This window comes from Podarcis raffonei, chromosome 18, assembly GCF_027172205.1.
Source record: "Podarcis raffonei isolate rPodRaf1 chromosome 18, rPodRaf1.pri, whole genome shotgun sequence".
Taxonomy (NCBI): Eukaryota; Metazoa; Chordata; class Lepidosauria; order Squamata; family Lacertidae; genus Podarcis; species Podarcis raffonei.
In genome coordinates, this window is record NC_070619.1 from 1,470,481 (window position 1) to 1,491,180 (window position 20,700).

Below are 20,700 nucleotides of genomic sequence, written 5' to 3' on the forward strand. Positions count from 1 at the left end.
GTGGCTAGAGCAAAGCTTTCCTCCCTTTCTCAGAACACTAGAATTAGAAGATACCCAAGGAAGCAGTTTGACCAAGTGTGGGAGGCAGTAGAAGACAGGAGTGCCTGGCGTGCTCTGGTCCAGGGGGTCACGAAGAGGCGGACACGACTAAACGACTAAACAACAACAAGGAAGCTAAGGGATGGGAGATTCAGGGCAGAGGAAAGAAAACACTTCTTTGTGCAACGCAGAGTTGAACAGAGGAACTCCCTGCCACAGTGACGGCCAACAACTTGGCTTCGAAAGAGGATTGCATGGAGGAGAGAGCTATCAAAGGTTACTGGCCATGATGGCTGTGCTCTGTTTCTACAGATTATCTCTTTTTTAAAAAAAGCTTTTCCAAAATGCATGCCTTGTTTGTTTTCTCCCGCTCTCGCCGCCTCTCTCACCTTGGTGCCTCCCACACTGATGATTCGGTAGACGTTGCGTGTGGCATCGTAGAAGTAGGAGACGGTCAGTGCGTGCTTGCTGGTGGGGATCCAGTTCCTCTTGGTGGCCGGGTCGATCTGGAAGATGTGAGCCCTGGTGCTGAAGATCGGCTGCTCCCTGCAAAGGAGGGCGGGAGCAGAAGGGGGTGCTGAGCAGCAGCTGAGATTGACAGCCAGCAATTGCTCCCCCACCCACCCAGCCCACCTCATGTGCTCTCCTGCTTGGTGCCAGGCTATATCTGAGAGACCTTATTCCCTGCAATGAACCTGCCTGGGCTGTGAGGTCTCGGGGCAGAGGGTCCTCTCTTGGTACCACCACCCTCTCTGCAGGACGGTGGCTTCTTGGTTGCTCCCAGACAGCTTGGGAACTCTCCGTTCCTAGAGAAATTAGACCGGCTCCCTTTTTGTCACTCACCTTTGGTCCCTTTCCCCAATAACGAAGCTAAGTTTCTAGTCCTCATTCTTCTGAATCAAAGGCTATAGGGAGATAGGAATCGGAGGGTTGATCTCCCAGCTCTAATGATTCAGCTATACCCACTCCCTGGAAACTGAAGCCCCTGCCCCCTCCCCACCAAGCAACGATCGATTTATGGCAGCTCAAAGCTCAAAATCAAAAGAGGGATTTCAAAGTCTTGGCCTTTGTTAGTTCAAATGTTAACACAGAGAGACTTGGGAGCAGAGCGCGGAGATTAAGGCAAGGCTGTTACCTAATTGTTGACATTGGTTAATTCTGACCGAAGCAGATGGTTAGGTGACAAGTGGGGGTTGGGAGAGGGGTCTGAGGACGGTCATCAACCCTCAGGGTAGTCCTTTCTGTCCCTGGGCGAAATTCCCAGTTTGGCTGGGGTCTGGCGGGCGATTCATTTCCTAGCGATGGAAAATGACGGCTGTTAATTGACACACAAAACACAGGAGAGAAAGAGACCGAGGCAGAAAGCAATATTGCTGAGCAAGAGCCGGCCAGAGGTTTTCTGAGCTGTTAATCTGTAATGATTTTGGGCCACTTAGGAAGAAGCGGGAAGGAGAGACAGACAGACACAGAGAGAATCAATCTTTGCAATCCCTGTATACTGGGCTCCCGTGTCTCAGGGAGATTTAGATTTCCTGACACCTAGAGAGGAGAATGCATCAAGAGTTAGCGACACAAACAAATGTTGCATCTCTGCTTCCTTTGCTGCATGTATTTTTTTATAAAATGGTAGGTGATGATGATGATGATGGTTCTTAATTGAATTTGCATGCAGCCCTTCATCCGCAGATCTCAGGGCTGTTCACAACATAAAAATACAATAGAAAACAACAGTAGTTGAAAGTCTGCTGAGAGGCTTGGTGCGGGCAGCAGACCTGGTCCCTTGCAGCCTGCCACAGCAAAGCACATTCGGGAATCAGAGGAGCAGAGAAGCACAGATTAAAAACAAACCAACTCAAGATGATACAGTGGTGCCTCGTGTTACGGACGGGATCCGTAGCGTGAAATGCCTGCAACTCGAAGCGCTGCGTCTGCGCAGGCGCACGGCGCGATTTGGCGCTTCTGCACATGCGTGAGCAGCAAAACCTGGAAGCAACCCGTTCTGGTACTTCCGCAGGATGTAAGGCGAAAAGACACAACATGAAGCGGATGCAACACAAGGTATGACTGTACAATGGAACCATCGTTTTCAAGACAACCCTGTCACAAGCCTGGCAAATCTGAAGTAAACTTGATAACGCTGGTATCTTTTAGTTGGACTTTGTGATTTTAGTTTACAGAAAAGGTGAGTATGAGTTAATGAAATTATGCATGACATGGAGAAAGTGGACAGAGGAAAGTTTTTCTCCCTCTGAACATGAGAACTTGTGAACATCCAAGGAAGATTCTGAACAGGTAAAAGTCCTTCTCCACACAGCACATAGTTAACTGCGGAACTCCCTCCCACAGGAGATGGCTTCAGAAGAGGATAACACACATCCATGGAGGAGGAGACAACTATTGATGGCCACTAGCCAAGATGGCTTTGCTCTGCCTCCACAGTCTTTTGAATACCAGTCGCTGGGAGTCACAGGAGGGGAGAGGGCTTGTGTTCAAATCCTGCTTGCTGGTTTCCCACAGGCAACAATTTGGCCACTGTAAGAAGAAGATGCTGTACTAGCTGGGCTGCTGGCCCGATCTAGCAGAGCTCCTCCTATGCTTTTATTTTAGCCCACTCATTCTCCGTGCCACTTTCAAAGTTTCGTTTGTCATCTTTTAATTTGCACCTGCCGTTCTAACTGCTCTCTCTGGCTTTAAATATATTATAAAACGGAATGAAGAAATATTTACCAAGGAGGAGACACACACATACCCAGCTGGGATGGTTCCCTTCGCTCTTCTTCACAATACCTCACTGAGCAGGAGCAGTCTATCTGAGGAGTGTGGGCTTTGAATTTCAGCAGCTATTCTTAAATCACCCTCATAACCCCCTAGCCCAGCTCTTGAGGCAGGTTCCTGGCAAGGAGATGCATCTGTCCAGAGAAATCACACGATTTATTGTCATAACCTGGTCTTTGCTTTGAGGCGGCTCCCAGGCTTGTGGTCCGAAATTGCACCTTTGGGTCATGAACTTACGCCAGTGGTTCTCAAACTTGTTTCTCTGGGCCACACTTTGAGAATAAAAATTTGCGTGCCCCACACTGATTTTTGTTGTTGACAAGAAGCATCTTGAAAAACAAAAAGAAACCATTCCTAGCAGTGCTTGGTTTATAATACAAACGCTACTGCTTTATAATATGATCACAGGACACCCAGAAGGTATTAAACAGTGCAGCTACAAAAGGGCACAAATCATTTCCTCATTTCCTCACAACCTCACAATGCATATGATAGCAGCGTCGCACAACAAATGTTAACTGACCTGTGGGCAGGGCTCTAGAACTGAAAACAGAGATGATAGATGCACCTTTGCGATCCATGAAAATCTTCCAATAAAAACAATTATATATATATAAATGGATGGTATTTCTTCTTCTTCTTTGTATATTATTTTACTCTGTGCGCTTGTAAAGGTAAAGGTAAAGGGACCCTGACCATTAGGTCCAGTCGTGGCCGACTCTGGGGTTGCGGCGCTCATCTCGCTTTATTGGCCGAGGGAGCCAATGTACAGCTTCCGGGTCATGTGGCCAGCATGACTAAGCCACTTCTGGCAAACCAGAGCAGCGCACGGAAACGCCGCTTACCTTCCCGCCGGAGCAGTACTTATTTATCTACTTGCACTTTGACGTGCTTTCGAACTGCTAGGTTGGCAGGAGCAGGGACCGAGCAATGGGAGCTCACCCCGTCATTGCGGGGATTCGAACCGCCGACCTTCTGATCGGCAAGTCCTAGGCTCTGTGGTTTAACCCACAGCGCCACCCGCGCTTGTAATTATGTACTTTTCATTTTTCAGTAAAGAAAATATACAAAAAGTAGGTATACAAACTCAGAGGCATGAGCTTGCTTCTGTTGGGTAATCTCTGGGTAGTGGCTCCCTGGTTGTGGAAAGCTCTCCCCAGAGAGGTCAACCTCTGGCACCTTCATTCTATATTTTTAGGCACCAGGCAAAACCGTTCCTCTTCAACCAGGCCTTTGGGTGATTAATATCCTTCTGTGGGAAGGGGGTTATTATGGTCTTGTTGTTTTGGTTCAATTATTTTCTTGTGTTTTATCTTGTATTTTCTTCTGTGAACCACTCTGAGATCTTTTGATGAAGGCTGGTAGTAGTAGAAGCAGTAATAATAAATAATAATAATAATAATAATAATAATAATAATAATAATAATAACAACAACAACAACAACAACATTATAGTGAGTCTAATTTGAGACAAACTCATTTCCTCATCAACACAAACAGCCTTGCTGTTTTCTGATCTTTCATATTTGTTCTCAGTATCGCTAGATGCTCTCTTATTTTGAAAAGATTCTGACCCACATTCTGCAAATAAATAAAAATATATTTTGATACTAAACTATACTACCCTGAAATGCTTAGATGTTTCTCTGATCATCCTGGGATCTTCCCGCCACACTTGCCACCCTCTCCTGGCGCACCACACCCCCGGAGGCAGGGTTTGGGGGTCCCAAGCGGCAGGGACTGATCTGCCGACTGTGTGACTCCCACACCGACTTCCATGACAGGCGCACATTCCAGCAAGCCATGTCCCCCGCCCACCCCCAGTCTGTAGGCTGCCTTTTCCTCTCTTTCATTCTTTGGCTTGCTTACAGATGCTTCCGGCTGCAGGCAATGGCTCTTGCTCCGCTGCCAGAGGCGACCTCCCTCGGCTGATTTCTTTATGCAAGGCTGATCTTTAAAAAAGGAGGGGAAGGCAAAGAGGAACAGCCCAGCCTGGTCAGTTGGCAACCCCATCTGGGAACCAAAACAAGGCCAAAGGAAGGAAGCCGGGGTGGTTGGGGGTTCCACATCTAATGCACAAAAGGCTTCCTCCATATCCTGCAACATTTCTCTGATGAAAATAGGGACATCCTATTTAGCGGTGGTAGTAGTAGTAGTAGTAGTGTTATATCCTGCCCATCTGACTGGGTTGCCCCAGCCACTCTGAGCGGCTTACAAGATACTGTATACAGAAACAGAATACAGTCATACCTCGGGTTAAATACACTTCAGGTTGAGCATTTTCAGGTTGTGTTCCGCAGCGACCCAGAAGTAATGGAACGGGTTACTTCCGGGTTTCGCCACTCGCGCATGTGCAGATGCTCAAAATGACGTCACACACAGAAGCCGTGAATCACGGCACGCGCAGACGTTCACATCTAGAGGTACCACTGTAATTATTATTATTATTATTATTATTATTATTATTATTATTATTATTAATTAATACCCTGCCCATCTGGGCAGCTTCCAGCAAAATATTAAAATACAATAATTCATCAAATATTAAAAGCTTCCCTGAACAGGGCTGCCTTCAGATATCTTCTAAAAGTCTGGTAGTTGTTTTTTCCTTTGACATCTGATGGAAGGGCATTCCACAGGGCAGGCGCCACCACCGAGAAGGCCCTCTGTCTGGTTCCCTGTAACCTCACTTCTCTCAGGGAGGGAACCGCCAGGAGGCCCTCAGCGCTGGACCTCAGTGACCGGGCTGAATGATGGGGATGGAGACACTCCTTCAGGTATACTGGGCCAAGGCCATTGAGGGCTTTAAAGGCCAGTATCAACACTTTGAACTGCACTCAGAAATGTACTGGGGGCCAACGTAGATCCTTTAGGATCGGTGTTATATGGTCATGGCAGCAGCTCCTAGCCACCAGTCTAGCTGCCACATTCTGGATTAGTTGTAGTTTCCAGGTCACCTTCAAAGGTAGCCCAACGTAGAGCACATAATAAGAGAACATAATAAAACATTACACATTAAAAAACTTCCCTATGCACGGCTGCCTTCAGATGTTTTCTAAATGTTGTATAGTTGCTTATCTCCTTGGCTTGAGGGTTGCATAACACTCCAACATTTCTCTGATGAGAACAGCGAAATCCTAAGGAAAAGTGGGACATTCCAGGCAGTGGTGTCGCGGGGGGTGGTGGTGGTGGTGGTGATGCGCCCCGTGTCCCGTGTCTGGAGAGGTGACAAGAAGGCACACCGCGGGGTGCTCGCCCCGCCACCCCTGGGCGCAGCGGCACGATGGGTGCCGCATGGGGAGGATTCTCCGTTCGTGGCTGCAGCCGCAAGCAGAGGATCCCACCACCGTCCCTACGGTGTTCGAGCGGCACCAGCAGCAAACCGCTACATACAACGCATGCGCAGTGTCGCATGCACGCACTGTATGTAGCGATGCCACACAATGTGCCCTATGTAACGACGCCATGCATGTGTCATACGTAGCGGCGCAACACATGTGTAGCCAGTGGTTTGCCCCGCCCCGGGTGTCGGTTAGCCTTCATTCACGCCGATTCCAGGATCAAATCAGAAACCAGGACGGCTTCTGTAAATCCGAGGCTGTCCCTGGAAAATAGGGACACCTGGGGGGGGGGGCTGCTTCTTTCCCACAAACGTTCAGACTGGAAATGCAAACACTGCTGTAGGACTGGCCTGCACCTCCCATGTTGTTAAGCACAGAATCTGTGCGAGATTGCAGACCTGGGAAAACTTTTTTTCAGGATCATATCCCAAAATCACATGAGAGCATGGAACCCCAATTGGCTGCCATGCTCTCACAATTAAAAATGGGACGTCCCATTTTCCCCCCATGACAGTTGCAATGTAAAATATAGGAATATAGGTAGATGCCTTATACTGTAGTACCTCAGGTTACAAACACTTCGGGTTACAGACTCCACTAACCCATAAATAGTACCTCGGGTTAAGAACTTTACCTCAGGATGAGAACAGAAATTGCGCAGCGGCAGCAGCAGGAGGCCCCATTAGTTAAAGTGGGACCTCAGGTTAAGAATGGTTTCAGGTTAAGAACGGACCTCTGGAACGAATTAAGTTTGTAACCAGAGGTACCACTGTACTTTATGCTTTATTATGTTTTCATAGATCTTGGAAGCCACCGAAAGTGGCTTGGATAATAATAACAACAGCAGCAGCAGCAGCAACAATAGCAATAGCAATAGCAATAACAATATTATTATCATCATCATCATCATTATTATACCATCTGAATTTGTCAATATTCAACATATTACCCTGCAAAAGAGCAACAATCTGAAAGTGACCAGGAACAGACTTTGGACTTTCAAATTTCGGCAAGTCCAAAATTCCCCAGGCCCCCACCTCCCGTTCTGCATGCCTACTATGTCACAGTTGCAGCACCCCACCCCCCACCCCCGACTCAGCGGTCAGACTCCCTCTGATCTGCCTCCAAAGCTTCATTAACTACGAACTCCAAAATCTGGGATCCTGTCAAATCTGGTGCCAAAGTTTTGCAGTCATTAGCCCCCATGTTTTGCAGGACCCCACAAATGTGGGGTTTTCGCCGCAAAACAACTGCAAAGCTTTGGCACCAGTTTCGAGGCGATCCCATATTTTGAGGTTTGTGGTTAAGGCTGTCTGCCTCCAAAGTGGCCCTTGACAGAGGACAGAGCGGGACCAGTTAAGCAGGTGGACGTCACGCGAAGCGGCCACTGGGACTGCAGCTTTGCAGTCTCGACATGCTCAGCCCAGGACGTTCTTCGGAGCATGCCAGCAGCCTCTGGTTGCCTGGAGGCCATGGGAGAGCGCTTCACGCACGGCTGCGGAGGGCTTTGAAGAGGCACTTAGAAACCAGCCGGCCACCAGCAGGGCCTGGCGGGGAGAAAGGAGCGTCTCCGCATGTGAGCGGGTGTGCGTGTCCTGGGGCAGAGGGGCGTGCACACGCGTGCGTGCATGCGAGAGAGCATTCTCCTCCGCATGCCGGCTCCTCGGGACTCTTGAAGCGTGCAAGATTGGTGCTTGATTGTTTGCAGAGAGAGAGAGAGAGAGAGAGAGAGAGCGCAAGGATGCTGGGAGCATAGCAAAGAGAAATGAATGGATCTCTTTTTAGATATAAAAGGAGCAGGACAAAGGACAGTGAGGAGATGGGAATGGCAGGGGGGACATGCTGATAAAAGCAGCCTCAGGGAGAGAGGAGGCATCACAGCGCAAAGGGGAACCGGTCGGAGCATGCAGGGCCACAGCGGTGAAGCTTTTGCTGCTGCGGGCCGCCTGGCCACAGTGGATGGAGCCAAGGGCCACAGGGTCCCCTTTCTCTGTTTGGCTGCCTACACACCACACATTCAAAGCATGCTTTCATCCCAAACCGAGAATTCTGGGAGCTGTAGCACACGCCCCCAGGGCACCTTAGCTCCCAGCACCTTTAGAAAACTACAGTTCCCATGATTCCTTTTTGGGGGGATAAATGTATGCTGTGCATGGGTTTCTGGCACACCCTCTTTCTGCTGCCCCTTGCGCGTCTCTTCCTTGTCACATACACAAAAGGGGTGGCATATGGTTTTGGGGGTGCAGGTTGCTCACCCCCCCAATAAAAAGTAAACCCAGAGTTGATGCTGTTGCACCCAGGTCCTCTTTGCAGGCTTCCCATAGGGGCAACTGGTTGGCCACTTTGAGAACAGGACATTGGGCTAGACGGGCCACTGGCCTGATCCTGCCACAGGGGTCTTCTCACAACCTTGCTCCTGGGGAAGCGCTCCAGTGCAAAGCTGGGACAGAATCATAGAATTGGAGAGTTGGAAGGGACACTGAGGATCATCTAGCCCACCCCCTGCAATGCAGCTGTTCCCTATGGGGATTGAACCTGCAACCTTCGCATTACCATCAGCAACATGCTCTAACCAGCGGAGACTCCTAATCTCACAGTTGTGCGTTTGAGCCCCACATTCAGCAAAAGATTTCTGCAATGCAGTGGGTTGGACTAGATGGCCCTCAGGACCCCTTCCAACGCTACAATTCTATGCTTCTATGGCAATGCACCCAGCCTTCCCTTTTCCACGGTAACTTTCAAGCCTGGTTAAAAATAGCCTCCGAACACTCTCAGGTCAGGCCAGCCGCCTCTCCTTCTCCCTGTTTTCTTCTCTGAGCTCAGAGGCTTCGCAGCAGTAGATGCTGACAATGCCTGACTTTGCTGCTCTCTCTCTCTCTCTCTCTCTCTCTCTCTCTCTCTCTCTCTGTGTGTGTGTGAGGGGGGGGGCTGAGAAATTTCCACCCTGCCACATGGAAATAAATGCCATTTGCAGAGAAATATCCACTGCACAGCTACTCCACAGGCAAATTTTCCCTTGTCCTGGTTCCCTCAGGTTTTTCAAAGCGACTATTTTAAAAACAGGAATGGATAAAAAAAGGAAGAGATGAAAGAGTGGAGGAGGTAGAGAAAGGACTACAGCAACCTCTGCCATCCAGCCATGTGTGTAACTGCATCTCTTCCTGTCCACACTCCCCCCCCCCTTCATTAACTCTGCCTCTCTCCTGGCTGCCTTCCCCCAGACATCAGCAGCTGCCAGGCCAAATCCCTTTCCTCACCCAAGGCCCATCTGCACGCCTTGGTTTCGTATCCTGGCCTTCCTCCGATGAACTGGATAGCTCAGCTGGCAGAGCAAGAGATTCTTAATCTCAGGGTTGGGGGTTTGAGTTCCACCTGTGGCAAAAAGGTTCCTGCATTGCAGGGGTTGGACTAGATGACCCTCAGGGTCCCTTCCAACTCTAAAGTTCCATGAATCAAACTCTGGGCGGGGCGAGAGAGTCCACTGGGAGTGGGCAGGCCTTTCTGGACCCTGGGGTCACAGCCTGCAATGGATAAATGCTTTAAATTCTGCTAGCTTCTCTGAAAAGGGATGCAAAGCAATCTCTAGGGGACTAAGAACAGCCTTGCAGGATCAGGCCAGAGGGGGCCCATCTGGTCCAGTGGTGGCGAACCTGCAGGCAGGATCCTGTGCACAAGAGTGATGCTTTCCCCCTCCCCTCCTGCGGTTTCCAGCCACCGATATTCAGAACAGAAGCATTACTTCTGAATAGGCAGGGCAGAGCCATTGTGATGGCTTCACCCAACATGAATTTGCCACCTTCCCCAGCAACTTGCATTCCACGTTCAGCAAAAGATTCCTGCATCACAGCGGCTAGGACTAGATGACCCTCATAGTCCTTTCCAGCTCTACAATTCTATGAGTGGCAGACTGACTTCTGCATACGGAGGACGCATCCAGCTGCCGTGGCTAATAGTCACCAACAGATCTATCCTACTCTACAAATTTACCAAATCCACTTTTAGAGCAATCAGACTGAGTGGCTGCTAGTTCCACAGACTAGCCTGGTCTCGTGGGAAGCGCTTTTTCTCATTCTATTCTTTTTCAAGACCCCAGTAAAGCCCCTTGGGGAAAGAAAGGAAGGCTTTTTGCACATCCAGTATGACCTGATGTACTCTTCCCTGCCAAAAAACTGAAAGAGGGTCGCTAGGCTCCTGTTGCCAAGACACCTCTCTCTCTCTCTCTCTCTCTCTCTCTCTCTCTCTCCCCCCTTCCAACTTTTAAGCAGGTGCCCAGCAGCATCCCTGACCACATGAGTTATTAAAATAGTACTCCTCCTCTCCCCCCCCCCCCCGCAATTTCCAAACTACCCCTCCCTGCTGTGTCTAAAGGGGGCGTGAGGGGAGGAAGGAGATTCTGATTGGTCTCTGCTGACCACCTCACCCATCCAATGGGAGGCTTTGCAATGGGGGGGGGGCTGCTAGGAAGAGGGAAAGCGAGAGAAGGTGGAAGCCACCAGTGGGCTGAAGAGATCTTGTGCATTCATTCCCTTCATTCCTCTCCTGCAACCTCCAATCTGCAAATCTCCCTCGGGGCCATCTTTCCTGCAACCTCAAAAATCTGCCTCTTCTTCCGGTTTGGTGAATTGCGCCTTTGCCTCACCAGATCCCTCCTCATGCCCTCCTGTGCGCCTCTGCCCCTTCTTCCCCTCTTCTCTGAATTCCATCCCTGCCCTTGGCCTGAGAGGGCCTCTCTTTGGGTGCCACGGCTGAGGAGGGGGGCAGACACATCCCGACATGGGTGAAATTCCAACATGGAGCACAAAATCATAGAATCATAGAATTGTAGAGTTGGAAGGGACCCTGAGGATCATCTAGTCCAACCCTCTGCAATGCAGGAATATGCAGCTGTCCCTTCAGGGATCGAACCTGCAACCTTGGCATTATCAGCACCACACTCTAACCAACTGAGCTATTGCACCATCTATATAAAGAAATACTTCTGTGGCCTGAGGACCAGGGTTTGGGGAAACCCACATGGTGCTGCCAGCAATGGGTGCTGCCAGAGGAATAATAATAATAATAATAATAATAATAATAATAATAATAATATGCCGTCCATCCAACTGGGTTGCCTCAGCCACTCTGGTGGCACCCAACCAAATATTAAAAACACAACAAAACATCAACCATTAAAAACTTCCTGATACAGGGCTGCCTTCATATGTCTTTGGAAAGTTAGACAGTTCTTTATCTCCTTGACATTTGATGGGAGGGTGTTCCCACAGGGCGGGAGCCACTACGGAGAAGGCCCTCTGCCTGGCTCCCTGTGGCTTCACTTAATCGCAGGGAGGGAACCACCAGGAGGCACTTGGAGATGGACCCCAGTCTCTGGGCTCCAGCTAAACAATGTTGAAATAATGCCCCTCAAAGAGGCCAAACTTAGATTCACAAAATGTACCCCTGTGAACAATGCTTTCCACGGTTGTAAAAACTGCGGAGAGAATAACTGGGTGCACTCTTCCCACCTTGGATCAAATCTATGCTGTCAGGTGCCATAAGAAAGCTGCAGAGATAGCGCAGGATAGTGCGCACCCCGGAAATGATCTTTTTCAGCTTCTGCTTTCTGGAAGAAGGTCCAGGATTATAAAGACTAGGACTAGCCGCCTGAGAAACAGTTTCTATCCAAATGTGATTTTGGTTTTAAACGCAGTGTAAGGTAGTCTATGTGGGAGTATATTGTATTTAATTATGGAGTATCAGAGTTTTTAGAGGGTTAACCAGGCTGGGATAGCAGGCTTGTTGGTTTTTGAATGTCTGATGTAGATTTTTTCAATTTCGTTGTTCTGTATGGGACAATGACGATAAAGATTATCGTATCGTAAGCCCTGGACCTCTACAGATTCTCCGAGGAGGAGGCCAGCCTTCTTTGCAAACTCCCTGCCTTCACTTCCCGCGGCTGCCTCACATCCGATGAGGCAGCGGAGGAGACGCAGCAGAGAGCTGGCAGCCGGCCCAGTGCCCTGCTGAGTCAGCTCAGCTGAACAGGCCAAGGTGAGAGTTTGCTCCGCTCTCTTTTTTTATAGCTCACATGGCTTCATGCACATTGCCCTGAGACGTAGAATGAGAAGGGTATCCCCCAAACCCCCCATGCAGGAAATATGGTTGGTCAGAGGTGGTGGCGGCACACATCCTGTCTCAAACAGAACGGCAGGAGCCCCACACTATGTCCACGGAGCTCACACCTTGCGGAGGAATCCCAGTCAACCCTTAGAGAAACATCAGGACAGTCTCATGTGAGCGGGTGGAGAACAGGGCTATTTCATTCTTGAAAATAAAAAGGTTTCTAGGGGAAAGGTTATATGGGAGAACATGTGAGCAGAATTCAGAAGAAGATAAAAGGCTCAGGCCTGGCATTCCCAGGTACAGCTAAGGAGGAGTCTGGAAACCTGAGAGAGATGCTTCTGGTCGATACAGACCAGGAGCAAGGAAGCTTTTTCAATAAATCAATGGACTGAAGTCAGTGAGGACTGTCAGGTGCCGCCCAATGCAGGGTCACAGGTATTAGAATCACAGGATCGTAGAATCATAGACTTGGAAAGGACCCAAGGGTCCTCTAGTCCAACCCCCTGCTGCAATGCAGGAATTTCAACTAAAGCATCCATGGCAGGTGGCCCCCAAAGCTCTGCTCAAAAACCTCCAAGGAAGGAGAGTCCTTCAGCTCTTACTGTCAGAAAGCTTTTTCCTAATGCTGAGCTGGAATCTGCTTTCTTGTTACTTGAAGCCACTGTTCCCACCCATGGCCTAACGCAGCCTTCCTCAACCTCGGCTCTCCAGATGTTTTTGGCCTACAACTCCCATGATCCCTAGCTAGGAGGACCAGTCGTCAGGGATGATGGGAATTGTAGTCTCAAAACATCTGGAGGGGCGAGGTGGAGGAAGTCTGGCCTAATGATTCAAAAAAGGAAGAATGAGAAGCCTTTCCGAGTAGTGCCATTAACTACAGTGCTCAAATGAGAGTGACTGGAAAGGGTTGGAGTTTTTAAATAAAATAAAGTCATTAAAAACACATCATCATCATCATCATGAGTTAGTTCTATTAGCGCCATTTCTGAGCTTGATGTCAAACCAGGTTGTAAAACAGCATCTGTTTAGGGGTTGTGGTGAACGCTCACTGATGGCTCTGAACAACATCATGCTCACCGGTGCATGTAGGGAACAAGGGCGGGGGGGTGGGGGTCATGCATGCAGGAAAAAGCACAGCGCTTCCAACGGTGTGGAGAGCCAGTGACAATTCCACTTGGAGCAGCTAGAAGTGGATGGTGCCAGCGGTGGTCTCAAACTTCAGCAGCATCCTGCACAATGCCAAACTTTTGCACACAGCCCACCTCTCGCCTTCCATTCTGCATCCTAGTTGTGGTGCCCCTAAGGCTCCACGCCCAGTGCAAGCGAAGCAGCTGCACTCCCTTAATTCAGCCTCTGGCGCCAGAAGTCAGCGCACCTGGAAGCAGTCTGCAGTCTGCCCTGAACCTATGGTCGCCCTCTTAAGAACATAAGAAGATTCACGTGGATCAGGCCAAAGGGGCCTATCTACTCCTCATAGTGGCAAAATACCCTATAGAACTTCAGATAGACTGCCTCTGGGCCTGGAAGTTCCATTCCAACCTAAGAGCCCTGCAGGATCAGGCCAAGGGCCCATCTAGATAAGCACGAGAGCCCCTCCCCTCATGGGTGTAGCCAGGATTTGTGTTGGGGAGGGCAGGACCAAGCTACCTGCAACACTGTTGGTCAGTTTGTAGAAGCCACGCCTATTGCTCAGTGGGCGGTTGCCAGTTGCTAGAATGCGCCACAACATCATCCAGGTGACCTCGGCAAGCATTTCAATTGCAAATATTCTGATTATTTCTACTTTTAGTAAAGTATTTTTATTCACCTGATTTGGGAGGTGCAGTTGCCCCCGCTGCTCCCTGGCTACACCCATGCCTCTTCTCCTATGGTTCCCAGAAACCAGTATTCAGAACATGGAGGCAGAGCACAGCCATTGTGGCTGGTAGCTGCCAATAGACTTCTCTTCCGGGAATTTGCCCAGTCTTTTTAAGCCCTCCAAGTTGGTGTCCATTGCTGATTCCTGCAGCAGCAAGTTCCATAGTTCTATGCACTTTCACAGGAAGGACCATGAACCCAGTTCTAACATCACTATAAACGTAGTATGCAGCCCCACGTTCCTTTGGGAGGGTGGGCGGGATATAAACTGAATGAATGAATGAATGAATGAATGAATGAATAGGATAAGAATAAGAGAGAAAATCCTTTCACTTCCTTAGTCTCTCGCAAAAGGGTGGCTGATCCTTTTTTCTTTCCACTTTTACATCCCCACGTGCCCATGAGGTCCACGCAGATCAGCTAGGGCAGAAGCATTATCCCCATTTGTCAAATGATCAGTCTCATAGAACCATAGAACTGCAGTTGGAAGGGACCCAAGGGTCATCTAGCCCAACCCCCTGCAATGAGGAATCTCAGCTAGTTCATTCATAACATACTGCCATCCAACCTCTGCTTAAAAAGCTCCAAGGAAGGAGAGGCCACCACCTTCCTAGCTAGTCCATTCTCCACTCTCGGACAGCTCTTTCTGCCAGAAAGTTCTTCCCGATGTTTGGTTGGAATCTCCTTTCTGGTAACTTGAAGTCATGGGTTCAAGTCCTGCCCTCCAGAGCAGGAGAAAACACACTTGTTCCTTCATGTGGCAGCCCTTGAACTATTTGAAGATGGCTCTCCTATCCCCTCTCAGTCTCCTCTTTTCCAGGCTACACATACCCAGATCCTTCAAGTGTTCCTCATCCGGCTTGCTTTCCAGTCTCCTCTTTTCATGACCAGGGAGAGAGTGTGTGCCCCTGTCTACTGCCCCCCCCAGCTTTGGACGTATTTTGTTTTTTATTTTTCCGCCATGCCAAAACTGATGGGGTTTACAAGGGCCTTGAAGAGCTGGGGTGTGGAGTTGATGGAGCCCCACTGAACAAGGATGATGAGTGGACAGTTCTGTATAAACCCATCACTAATGCACTATTCCTGCATTGATGAGCCTCTCTGCTGCTTAGCTTCAATTGTGTCATATTTCTGCAAGGGCCTCTCCAGACTGCAGTTTTTTTGTGGGTGTATTACGTATTAATTATTGTTGTTAATTACCCACCCTTCACCCAAAGGTCCCAGGCTGGGTTAAAACACAATACAGTGGTACCTCGGGTTAAGTACTTAATTTGTTCCGGAGGTCCGTTCTTAACCTGAAACTGTTCTTAACCTGAAGCACCACTTTAGCTAACGGAGCCTGCTGCTGCTGCCACGCCACTGGAGCACGATTTCTGTTCTCATCCTGAAGTAAAGTTCTGTAACCTGAAGCGCCTGTAACCTGAAGCATCTGTAACCCGAGGTACCAGTGTACAGGCAGCCCCCAGTATTTGTGCATTCAAGATGTGTATGACCCTCCAACATTTCTCTGATGAAAATAAGGACGTCCTATTCCACAATAATATTCTTATTAATAATTTTACTACTTATATCCCGCCCATCTGACTGGGTTTCCCCAGCCGCTCTGGGCAGCTTCTAGCATATATAAAACAATAATAAAACATTTTTAAAAAACTTCCCTCTACAGGGCTGCCTTCAGGAGTCTTCTAAAGGTTGTCTAGTTACTTATCTCCTTGGCTTGGGGGTCACATAGCTCCATACGCTCCAACATTTTCCCCATGAAAACAGGGACGTCCTAAAGAAAAGCAGGACACTCCAGGATCAAATCAGAAACTGGGACACTGAACCCAGGAGTGACCCAGAAACATCATAAGACGTCACTGAAATGTCACTGGAATGGGTGCTTGCCAGCTTTTCCAACGGGTTTCAATTATACACGAGGTGCAAGGTGCCTGGGAACGTAAGCACCACATAAACAGGGGGCTGCCTGTACCTTGGTTTACAAACTTAATCCGTTCCGGAAGTCCGTTCTTAAAAAACCGTTCTTAAACCAAGGCAAACTTTCCCTAATGAGGCCTCCCGCTGCCGCTGCCCTTCCACCGTTCGGATTCCGTTCTTAGACTGAGGTAAAGTTCACAAACCAGGACACTACTTCCAGTTTTGCGGAGTTCGGAAACCGAATAGTTCGTAACCAGGGCTGTTCTTAAACCAAGGTACCACTGTATTTAAAACAACATAAAACCAATTACAACCCTTTAAAACAAGGTTGCTCTTAGATACACATACACCTCGAGTGTTGAAAGAGGGCAAAGAGGAAAGTCTTTAACATTCTCCAAAAGCCAGACAATGAAGGTGCAGGATGTCCTTCTGCGGGGATTTCCACAGATTAGGGGCCACCACAGAGAAGGCCTGATCCCTCTGGGTCACCCCCCACATCTGAGAGCAGAGTAACTACCAAGAGGCCCCCTCTGACCTCAGGACCTGAGAGGGTCTGTAGGGAAGGAGGCAGTTTTTAAGGTATTTTGGGGCCTGAGTCATTTAGGGCTTCTACGATATTATTATTTCTTGACTAAAGGTGCCCAAAACGACCATGTCGTGCCTTTAGTGGTGGTTATCCTTGACTGTCTACACATGGTTCTGCATTATTACTTGCTCCCCTGAGTGTTGCAGTGATATTGCAACAAAGTCGGGAGAAAAATAAACAAGCAAGCAAATCCTGAACTTTGGGGATATGAAAATTTGCAGGATGTCCAACCCAAAACTCTTGCAGGTGCCAAGAGTGTTGAAAGCCAGGTCACACGTAACCGCCCCGATGCCATCACAGGCGCAAGTCATCGTGAACACACGCTAAAGGACACCTAGAATATACAGCTACCCTGGCGCACTTCCTGAAGAGCATCGCTGGGTCACCCTGTGGACGCCCTGCCTGCTCAGAACCCAAATTGATTATGAGAGTTCAACAGCTAGATGTCCCAGGTTCAAATCCTGCCCTGCTATGAGGACAGCCAGAGCTGGCTTCACATTTTGCACATGTTCCCATGCGCCCTTGGCAAGGAGCCATATTGGTGCCCCCTTTCCCCTTGCAGCTTTGCCAGAAGAGCCTGCGCACCTCACCCGGCCGCCAGAGGAACATCCAGGGGAGCGGGCAGGATCCTAGCCACTCCAAGCCACCATGGAGAGGCGGGGTTATGTGGGGGGCCCTGGGCCTAAACCCCTAAGGACACCCCTGCATCCAAGGAAAGAGAGGTTGGAGGAGCAACAGGCAGCTGCCCCAGTGGGGGCTGCAAGATGGGATTTGTGGAGGTAATGGTGGGGCGGGAGGGGGGCGTGGCAGCCAGCTGACCCCTCGTTCCCCACCCCACTTTCTCCAAAACTGGGGGTCAAGTGAAACTAGTCGCTGAGCAGAGTGAGGCACCCCAATGATCCATCCTGCCTTTCAGCAGAGAAGAGCTAGAGAGGATGGCCGGAAACAGGACCGCTTTTTTCTGTTGTTATCATCATTGCTATTGTTACTGCTATTGCTAGTATTTAAAATGAAACTTCTTGCACCCTGTGATGGCCAGAAGCAGGGGGGGGCGGGGAGGGGAAAGAGGAAGAGAGCCTGTGGCAGGATCAGTTTAAAAGGTCACTGGCAGAAAATAAATCCTCCCCTTTTGCAGCAGGGGCTGCCCTGACCAGAATCCGTGTGCTCCAAATGAGAACCTTGTGGCAGAGAATTTCAGAAAAAACGCCTCTCCCCGGGACCTCGAAACTTTCGAGCGTTTCAGCGGTTTGGCTTTGTTGCAAATCTGTTCATTGATGGGAAGCAAAATCTTTTTTTAAAAAAACAACAACCCGCACACACATAGTTTTTTTGTTTTAGAAAGTGGCAAAAAACCACCAGCCCAATTCTTTTTGTGCAAGCCGTGCAAAAGTCAAAGGCTGCGTCTCACCCCATCTTCGTCTCCCGGAGGTCTCTTTTCTTCCAGGTCTCCCTCTGATCCTTTCCACGTTGCTTTCCCCACCTCCTTCCTTCGGCTCTTTCTCTCCGGATCCGGATCCTCCTCAAATTTCCGGAATTTCACTTTGGGAATCCACTAGTTGGGAAGCGGGAGGGGGGGGCAGGGCGGATGCGGGCGGACAAAAGGAGAGATGTGAAATACTGGATGAGTCTGGAGCCACGCATTGCAAAGGCAGATCACCCAGACCGGGGCGACCCCCCCTCCCCGCAAGCCACAAAGGGGTCCCGCCGCCCACGAGGGAGCCCCGCCAGAAGAACTTTGCCTCTCCTGCTGAGCAGATGTGTGTCAGGAAGAGGGTGGAAGCAGAGGGAGGCTGTCAGCTGGCTTCCCCCCCCCGGGTGTGTTGCAAATATTTCTCCTTCTCTAAGCCCGACCCCAAAGATTTGCAAATAAATCAGAATCAAAGTCGGTCTCCTTACCCGTTTCTGTGGCCTTTTCTGGGCTAGCTTGGCAAGGTCTTTGTTCTCCTTTTTTCATTAAAAAAAAATTCTCTTCCTTCCTCCACCAACTCTGCTTCATCTCTCGGTCACATTTCTTCTTTGAGTTATTTCCAAGGGCTGGGGGGGGGGGGAGTGTCCTATTTGTCGGCTCCTGGGCGCCACCTGCTGGAAGACTCTGGCGCGCGTTTCGCTTGCGGACCCTCTGCGGGGGCGCAGGGTCACTTTCAGGACCCCCGGATCTCTTTGGGGGCGAAGCGGCTGCAAGGACAGGGAAGGAAAGGGCAGCCCAGCCCATCCGGGGGTTTTGTTTTAAGCACTGCTGTGTTTTTAATATATATAATGGGGAGGGGCGGAACCTTTTCATCCTGATCCCGAGGGCCGTATCACCTTCCCAGGGAGCCTTCCAGGGGCCACATGCTCTATGTTTCTATCATATTGTTATTTTTGGCATTACTATTATTACTATTGGGGTGTTAGGGGAGGTGTGGTCGTTTGGTCCCCACCCTGCCCTCAGCTGAGCTCTCACCTGTGGTTCCTGGAAGCTGTCAGCAAGCGGCCACAATCCCTGGAACGGCTTCTCCCCTGCATGTGAAGACCAGCTCCAGTAGATTGAGCAGATGAGACCAAGAGTTTCTGCACAGGTTGGAGAGGGGAGTGAGGGGCAGGTGGTGCTCATCCCCCTGGGAAAGGAAACTCTGATCCTAAACCTCTGTTGCCTTGTGGGATGTCTTCAGGAGAAGAAAAGGCTGAGGACTAAACCCTACACAAATCTGAAGACCCTAAGACGGCTGGATGGCGTCTTGTATGCAAGGGGTTTGACTAGATGACCCTTGGGGTACCTTTGCAACGCTTCAATTCTATGAGTGTCCCCAACATGAAACTCTCAAGCAGAACTGAAACACAAAAGCCCCCCTCTCCCTCCCACGATTTGCATGATCTGTATAGGGAAGTTTTTAATGTTTGATGTTTTATTGTGCTCTTATATCTGTTGAGGGATGTGGGTGGCGCTGTGGTCTAAACCACTGAGCCTTGGGCTTGCTGATCAGAAGGTCGGCGGTTCGAATCCCCGCAATGTCGGGGTGAGCTCCCGTTGCTCTGTCCCTGCTCCTGCCAACCTAGCAGTTCAAAAGCACGTCAAAGTGCAAGTAGATAAAGAGGTACCGCTCCGGCGGGAAGGTAAACGGCGTTTCCGTGTGCTGCTCTGGTTCACCATGATCCGGAAGCTGTACGCCGGCTCCCTCGGCCACTAAAGCGAGATGAGCGCCACAACCCCAGAGTTGTCCGCGACTGGACTTAACGGTCAGGGGTCCCTTTACCTTTACCTATATCTGTTGGAACCCACCCAGAGTGGCTGGGGCAACTCGGTCAGAAGGGTAGAGTACAAATAATAATAATAATAATAATAATAATAATAATAATAATAATAATGATGATGATGATGATGATGATGGCTGGTAGAAGCCCGTGGGGATGTGTGCAGGGGGAAGTTTCCTAAATTAGAACTAGATGGACTTGCTTTGGTATATTTCCAGCAGGACTTAGAAAACATCCATTCATTTACTTAAGTTTATAGATGGTGGTTTCTTTTTTTGCTATTTTCCCCTCTTCCTTTTAAAAAGACACCTGTCCTCATTTCAGAGGTTAGGGATCCGACAGCCTTTCAGAGGGACTCCTCTTGAGCTGGCTGCAGCACCCCTGCCCTGGGCGCAGCCTCCTCCTCCAAGCAGGAGCCGTCTCGGGGCTCTGAGTCAGATCCTCATGTGGAAACTTGTGAACGGCTGGGTGATTAATGCTCCAAATAAAATGCACCCCTTCCTTTCCTGTCGAACGTTTGGGAGAGGCACTTCTGATCCCAGCAAGATGGGACAAGGCACATAAACAGCGCTCCCAGAGCAAGGCCCGCAATATGCCCACATCCCGTTCCAGCCCCCGCCAACCCAATTAAGACAATCTGCCTCGTGCCCAATAATTAGTTTCTAAAATGAGCCGCAAGGCAGGTTGAGGGTGCCCCTACTTGCCCTACTTTCTAAGGTGTCTTTAGCACCATTTGAATTTTGTCTTATTTGGCCATGGTGGTGGTAAAAGGACAGGAAAGATGGAGCAGAAAAAGAAAACGGGTGATGATGTAGAGCATGGCCTTGTCCAAGCACTTGCCAAATCACACCT

General features: G+C 49.5%; 1 protein-coding gene across 3 annotated transcripts in view; it reads right to left on the reverse strand.

Annotated features, from left to right (window-relative positions):
- The window catches only part of HOMER3 (homer scaffold protein 3), a 32,287-nt gene extending 13,642 nt beyond the window's left edge, over positions 1 to 18,645 (reverse strand). For 2 of the 3 annotated variants that reach the window (XM_053372392.1, XM_053372391.1), the window contains exons 1-4: positions 18,514 to 18,645; positions 18,026 to 18,169; positions 1,175 to 1,334; positions 429 to 585 (exon numbers count right to left, since the gene is read on the reverse strand). In XM_053372392.1, the coding sequence (XP_053228367.1) occupies positions 429 to 585; positions 1,175 to 1,188 (171 nt within the window). In that variant the 5' untranslated portion in view covers positions 1,189 to 1,334; positions 18,026 to 18,169; positions 18,514 to 18,645. The remainder of the gene's footprint in view (positions 1 to 428; positions 586 to 1,174; positions 1,335 to 18,025; positions 18,170 to 18,513) is intronic. The other variant, XM_053372393.1, reaches the window with a different exon arrangement.
- Positions 18,646 to 20,700: the final 2,055 nt, after the last annotated feature.